Genomic DNA, 7,705 nt, shown 5'->3' with positions numbered 1-7,705 from the left:
GGTGAATGCCTATCGAGATTGTTCAAATGAATGGCCTTGACTTTCATTCAATGTCACAACGTTCAAATATGCTAAAATCTTTAAACAACTTCTCATTAACCAAGAGGCATAGGTATCTGATATTATGCATAAAGAATGTTTAAATGAATGCCAATGAATTACCTAGACCTCCATTCAAGGTTACAGGGGTCAAATATGCTAAAACTTTAAAACGACTTCTTCTCATTAACCAAGAAGCCTAGAAACCTGATATTGGGTCTACAGCATCCTGGAGTGAATGAGCATGACCTTGACCTTCATTTACGGCCACCGTTAAGGCCCACCCAAACTCGATGTTGAGGAATTTGTGAAAGATGATTCATCGCCGACAGCGCATACAAAGCCTGTCACAAAAATACATAAAATGGTATGCATAGTATAAAAATATATCAATTATGGACCTCTAAAGAGGATATTATTGTGTTATAAGGACCTGGTAGAATCAAATATTAACGAGGGCAAAGTTCGAGAACAATATTTTCTTTTCGCAGAATGGGCTCATGATGCCGAAAGTGTTTGACAAGTTTACTGTGTATTACGATTTTCTCCTGATTTGGGTCACAAGAAAAGATAACGAGTTTTAACTCGCCACTGCATACACGAGACATGACACTGTCTATGACATTATTAGAAGTTAAGATATAACAAACCATAAAAGAATCATTTAGATATATTATTATGCATCTTAAATAATTTCTGAAAATCACAATGTCACAATTGCACATGCTCATTAGTAGTAAAATGACTATTATAGCTACCAACTCATTGTAACCAATTGTTCGTCCTTGGCGATTTCCCTCAATACTGGAGCAAGTTAAAGGATTCAAATATTAACCCATTGTTGTCATCTGTTATTATCACAGTGTGACCCTCAGAAAATATTTCTTAGATTGTGGTTCCGGGGTCGTTCCTTGTCGACGGACACAGATAAACAGATCGTGTCATTTCAAACATACGACGCACGATAAGAATTTGTCATTTTCGTATGGCGGACATGGCAAAGATCCGCACACTGTTTTAACTCCATACACCAGTTTACCGTTATCGTTTACGGCTCCACCTCCGGGAACCGTCTGCGGTTCTCCATCCATACATATATATTGACTGGCAGCTTGGTGATCACGGTAACCGGATACCAAGTTCCCATGGTATGCCTCCACCCAGTTAGGGTAACAATTGACCCTTCCAGGAATCATGAGGACCACCGAATGGGACGTACCCTCACATACAGCACACGGAATGTCCTCCTTAGTATTCGATACTCCGAACATCTGCTCCGGAGCCTCGTACTCAGCTCCGTACATATAACCAACAGAACTGTGTTCTAGATATTTAAATGGACCCCATGTTGGATCTGGTGGAAGACATACATATTCAGCAGCGCTTCCATTGTGTGTATGACGGGAACCGCCCGTGTAGCCAGCGTACACCAGGGTTGAAATACCTTGAGGACAATCTCTCCTTCCCCATCTTGTAAACAGTACGCGGTTTTCAAGCTTAGATTTTAGCTCCTGTAATTCGGACTGGAAACGATCGAGTTTTTGTTCCACGTAAGAAGGGTTGATTAGTGATATTCGTTCTTGAATGCAATCTTTGTCTTCATCACCTAAAGAGATTCCTAATACCATCAGAAACAGCAACTCTGAAACAGGTAGCATCTTGCTTGTAAAACACAAGACAGACAACAAACGTACGCCCGGGCGTCTTCAATATCTTTATAAAACTGTTACGATTCTGTTGACTGTTTTGAATATGGCCTCGTTGAAAAAATGTGCTAGAATATTGGATAAAATGCCAAAATTAATGAAGTGGGATACTTGTTCCACTTAAGTACTTATTATGTGTAACTAAGTGTACATTCTTAGCATTTGAGTACCTATTTTTGACACTTAAGTACCTATTTTTGACACTTAAGTGCCACCTAACATACATATTGACCATGCCCTCACACAATGGGCATTGTCATCCTACTTGACCGTCTTTTTCAACACTCGATGAAACTGATATGATGACATGTTTTCTGTATTCATTTGTTAATAATATGACCCCTTTTCAAAATGGATGTGGTTTCTGACAAAGCTTAGAGATGCAGTTTTTATTCTTTGAAATTTGAAATTTAAAACGAGCCAGCCAAACTAGTGATATTAGCACGACTTTTGTTACAATCATGATTACAATACTGATATCTTAAACTGATCATTATTATACCCAGTTTGTCCGGCAATATAAAGAGCCTGTATCAGTAAAGCGTAGCCTTCAAGTTTTGACACACAAGAAAATTTGAGAAAATTGGTGATACTTTTCAAATATTTCTCATCGTTTCTGAACGGAGTAATAATGCTTGGGGACGTAATCGTATTACAATAATGTTACGTTGCCAAAACGCCTAACTCCTTACTCTTTTCAATGTGTAACCTTTCCTGTAAAACATTACCACTCATTCAACCGCAGTTTAAATACAGTCCTACTGATAAAAAGAACAGACTTTCAGGATGTTTTTTCGTAAGCCGTTTAGCCGAAAGAAAATGTTGCTTTCTGATTTGCGAATCACTCATCTCAGTGCACCTTATTATAGATTTCAATTTACTGTTCCTTGTCCTCGGTTCTCGACATCGTGATCTCTCTGATGTACACCTTTCTTCAGGTCACAAGCGGTGGTATTCACAAACATTTTCAATATATTCCAGCCGCAGTAACATGTAAATGACAACCGATGTTTTGTTTGTCTGTTTGCTGGGTTAATCGCCCCGTGAACAATATACGGGAGGCCCGTCGCATGCCATCATGAGTAATTAGGGTATGGTGTCTTGTCCAAAGACACAACCACGACAGCACAGACCAGCCCGTTTCTCATCTTCCCGAGAAAACACAAGCCGATACTGGGAGGGAGCGTGTCGGTTTTGTGAACTGATATGAAGCTACGGCTTCACTGAAAAGTGTGGACACATTCCTAATATCACGGCCAATTCCGTCAATGCTCGGGATTTCAATCGGAAAGCAACTCAGGCCTTCCTGTCATTATTTCTGAGGGAAAGTTTGAAACCTTGATTACGTGTGACAAGTTTGGTTCACTTTTAGAATTAAATAAACTATTTCCGGCCGGTTGCTGCCTTTTTGTTATACGAGCCCCATACCATAGTATATTACGTGTACACTCAATAATTTAAGTTAAATATTTGGACTATGATTTAATAAGATATACGAAATGGCTAAACGGAAACCTCCAATGCTATTTAAGTGATGATTAATCCTAAGAAATAATTCTTACATAAGATGTATATTAGTGTCTTAGACGGGTTATCCTCGTAGTAACTGGTGGCTACCTCGCTGATTAACATACAGAAGGTCCGTCTGAGTTATCAAGACCAAAGGAGATACAATGTCTTGACCAATTTAAATGTAGGGCGTAAGACTTGTACATGCTGCCCCAATCGATGATCGTAAGAGGCGACTAAATTTGGGTTATTTTCTCTTTCGAAACAACTTTCTTCTTGCTAATGCCTCCCTTGCCACTCCATCACATTTGCCTTAGGTCATTTTTATGACAGTTTGCTAAAATAAAAAAAAAATGTTCTTGCCGAACATCAGATTATCTTTAATTCTTTGTTGGCATTCTAGTATATCATACCTGTTAAGCAGATACGTACAAACATCGGGCCGAAGTTACAAATAAGGATATCATACCTTAATTTCATGTGGTTGTTCAGTCAATGGTTTAGAAAAATGAGTCAATGGTGTGGAAAGATGCTGTTTTTTTTAAGTTTCCAAAGTATTACACTTAAGTGTTGATATAAAGGTTACATTTAAGTATTAATTGAAATATTACACTGGAGTGTTAACTTTACGGTTACACTTAAGTGTTAATTTAAAGGCTAAACTTAAGTGTAAATTCAAATGTTAAACTGAAGTGTTAATTTAAAGGTTAAACTTAAGTGTTAATTTAAGGTTAAACTTAGGTTTTAATTTAAATGTTAAACTTAAGTGCTAATTTAAAGGTTACCCTAAATGTTAATTTGAAGGTTTCACTTAAGTGTTATTTTTTAGTTTAACTTAGGTGTTAATTTAAATGTTAAACTTAAGTGTTAATTGGAAGGTTTCATTTAAGTGTTAATTTAAATGTTAAACTTAAGTGTTTAACTTAAAGGTTAAACTTAAGTGTTCTATATTATGGTTAAACTTGAGTGTGAATTTAAAGTTTATACTTAAGTGTTAATCTAAATGTTAAACTTAAGTGTTAATTTAAAGGTTAAACTTAAGTGTTAATTTGAAGGTTAAACTTACATTTACATGTAATTTAAAGGTTAAACTTAAGTGTTGGATTTAAAGGTTAAACTTACATTTTAGTTATGTTTTGGAGTATAAATTCAGAGATGCCTCGGCCAGCTCTGTTCTGTACAGATAGAGCAGATCACGTATACAAGAGGATGTGGCGTGTTTAATTTAAATCGGCAAAAGTTCCGGCCTATCACAAGGAGACTTAACACGAACATACCGCAGCCTCCCAAATCACGCATACGCACTCACCACACGCATGCATGTTGCACGCACGGGAGACCGTCCTTAAATGACCTTAGCTGTTAATAGGACGTTAAACAAAATAAACCAAACCAAACCAAATTAGGAGCTGTCTAAAGAAATTGTATATTTCATTGGCTTATATTTTGTTTGTGTAAAAATTGATTATTATGTTATTTTACTTAGATTTTTTTAATTGGTCCCCTTTACATTTTGTCATCCAGTATCGGCGTGCAATCTGACCCTTGTCTCTATGTTTGTGTGAGTTACATTGGGATGTTAAACATCTCATTAGCTATGGCCTGTATACAGAATCTATGCCAGTCTTGTTCAAATATGTACGTTTCAATCGTTGTAGAATTTTTTCTATGGATGTAATAAATCCTCACAAGTCTGTGTTGCTAGATAAATAAAAAAAATAAAATGAAATAAAATCTAAGCTCATTCTACCAAAATTAAAGTTCCGGACTATCATTTGATAATAAAGGTCTGATGCTCGGCAATATACAGCTGTCAAAGCATGAAACAAAATAGCAAGCGAAAATTTTATCAAAATGTCATAGTTATATACGTCATGGCGCTCTTGTTTTACTACAACAACTAGAACATTGACAATCGTGTCTTTACTGGTGTTGACAGAACTCATATTAAGCAGTGTGATATTATTTTGTATGGCTATTGTCCAGGCACCAGTTTCAACAATGTTCCTTAACTTGAGAAAATTCCCTCAGATTTTTCAATAAATCCAACCAAAATGTTTATGTTAAGGTATTTCTTACAAAGCCTATCGCAAAAATTTATATAATGGCATCCACAGTATAGAAATATGTCTATCATCATCGAGAAATGAAAAGAAAAGAATATATATAAGGATGGCTAAGCATAAGACCGAAACTTATGTAAAAAATATAAGCTCCCAGAGTAGATCGAATTTTTTCAAGATGTGATTAATTAATTTCTTCACTTTAACTTTAAAAACGAGAAACGCAACCTTTTATAGTGTCTACAATTGGTGTTGTATAAAAATATGCTTTTAATCTATGTAACAATATTGATGAAATCAGTTCTGTTCGAAAAAAATAAATAAAATGAAATAAGTAGATAAATGAAGGAAAAAATAAGGGTTTTTAGCTCGCCAATGTGTACACGAGGCACGAAACTCTCTAATACGTTATTAATACGTGGAGAAATAACAAACTCTATACGTATCATTTAGATATATTATTATGTATCTTAATTTTTTCTTAAAATCACAATGTTACAATTATACATGCACAATAATATTAAAAATGTCGATGATAACTACTAACTCGTTGCATATCTCCATCCTTGGCAATTTCCGTCAATACAAAAGCTAGTTACAGAAATCCAATATTTACCCTTGATGTCGTCTGTTATATTTACATTGTGACCTTCAGAAAATAGTCTTTAAATTGTGGTTCCGGGGACGTTCCTTGTCGAAAGACACAGTTAAACAAATCTTATCATTTCAAACATACGACGCACGATAAGAATTTGTCATTTTCGTACGGCGGACATGGCAGAGATCCGCACACTGTTTTAACTCCATACAACAGTTTACCGTCATCGTTTACGGCTCCACCTCCGGGAACCGTCTGCGGTTCTCCATCCATACATATATATTGACTGGCAGCTTCGTGATCATGGTAACCGGATACCAAGTTCCCATGGTATGCCTCCACCCAGTTAGGGTAACAATTGACCCTTCCAGGAATCATGAGGACCACCGAATGGGTCGTACCCTCACATACAGCACACGGAATGTCCTCCTTAGTATTCGATACTCCAAACATCTCATGCGGATACTCGTACTCAGCCCCGTACATATAACCAACAGAACTGTGTTCTAGATATTTAAATGGACCCCATGTTGGATCTGGTGGAAGACATACATATTCAGCAGCGCCTCCTTTGTGTGAATAATGCGAACCGCCGGCGTAACCGGCGTACACCAGGTTTGAAATACCTTGAGGACAATCTTTCCTTCCCCATCTTGTAAACAGTACGCGGTTTTCAAGCTTAGATTTTAGTTCCTGAATTTCGGACTGGAGACGACCGAGTTTTTGTTCCAAGTAAGTAGGATTGATTACTGACATTCGTTCTTGAATGCACTCATTGTTTTCATCGCCTAAAGAGATGCCCAATACCATCAGAAACAGCAACTCTGAAACAGGTAGCATCTTGAATTGTCTTGAAGTGCGCCCTGACGTCTTCAATATCTTTATCAAACTGTTATGTTTCCGTTGACTCTTGTGAATATGGACTCGTCCAAAATACGTGCCAGAACCGTCTTTTGATGACTTTAATCTGTGTTCATGGGCAAAGATGACTCTTTCTCAAAACGTTCCTAACAGTGTATGATTGTCTTATCGCTGGGTTTATAGCCCCGCGAAAAGCTAGAGTCCTGATAAATCTTCGATAATGATTTTTTTCATAAATGTCCCATTCATTCTTCGTGGGAACAGCATTTATATTCATATAGTAGCACAGTGTAGCCTTCAAGCAAAGTTGTGATACGGAAGAAAATTTGAGGGGATCTGGGATATTTTTCAAATATTTCTTATCTTTTCCGAACAGCATGATACTGCTTGGGGACGTTATAATACAGCAATAATATTAATATCCCATGTGTAAATGCCTGGGTTCTCACGCTTCTTATCAATATGTCATATTTGGAGTGAAAAATGACCCCTCGTTAAACCGCAGTTTTGAAAACAGTCAAACACACAAATTAAAAAAAAGAACACATTTTAAGCTGTTTTATGTTAACCGTTTGGCCGAAAGAAATTTTGCTTTTTTTGTTTTCGAATTTCCCACCTTCAGTGGATCGTGATATCTTTATATACAGTTTCTTCTCCTTGGTTCTCGACCACGTGATCGATATATTATGTATGTCATGAACAATGGTATTCACAAATGTATTCCAGCCGTAGTAACATGAAAACACCAACTTAAAGAGTTTCACTGAAAAGTAATGACGCGCTCACAAGGATTTGGCGCGAATTCCCAGCCAAAGGTCCATACCATTATGGACTCCCTCCTAATAACACGGCCAACTCCGTCAAGGCCCTCGATTTCAATCGGAAAACCAATCGGGCCTTTCCGTCAATATTGTCCTGAGGGGAGATGG

General features: G+C 37.0%; 2 protein-coding genes across 2 annotated transcripts; both read right to left on the bottom strand.

Annotated features, from left to right (window-relative positions):
- Positions 1-697: 697 nt before the first annotated feature.
- LOC117326054 lies at positions 698-1,769 on the bottom strand. The gene has a single exon (XM_033882648.1). The coding sequence runs from the start codon at positions 1,695-1,697 to the stop codon at positions 981-983; it is 717 nt and encodes a 238-aa protein (XP_033738539.1). The 5' UTR covers positions 1,698-1,769; the 3' UTR covers positions 698-980.
- A 3,991-nt stretch (positions 1,770-5,760) lies between these two features.
- LOC117326053 lies at positions 5,761-6,934 on the bottom strand. The gene has a single exon (XM_033882647.1). The coding sequence runs from the start codon at positions 6,753-6,755 to the stop codon at positions 6,039-6,041; it is 717 nt and encodes a 238-aa protein (XP_033738538.1). The 5' UTR covers positions 6,756-6,934; the 3' UTR covers positions 5,761-6,038.
- Between the last annotated feature and the right edge of the window lie 771 nt (positions 6,935-7,705).

Source organism: Pecten maximus, chromosome 4 (genome assembly GCF_902652985.1).
Source record: "Pecten maximus chromosome 4, xPecMax1.1, whole genome shotgun sequence".
Lineage (NCBI taxonomy): Eukaryota > Metazoa > Mollusca > Bivalvia > Pectinida > Pectinidae > Pecten > Pecten maximus.
Note: the sequence above shows the minus strand (reverse complement) of the source record. Positions and strands in the feature narration are given on the sequence as shown.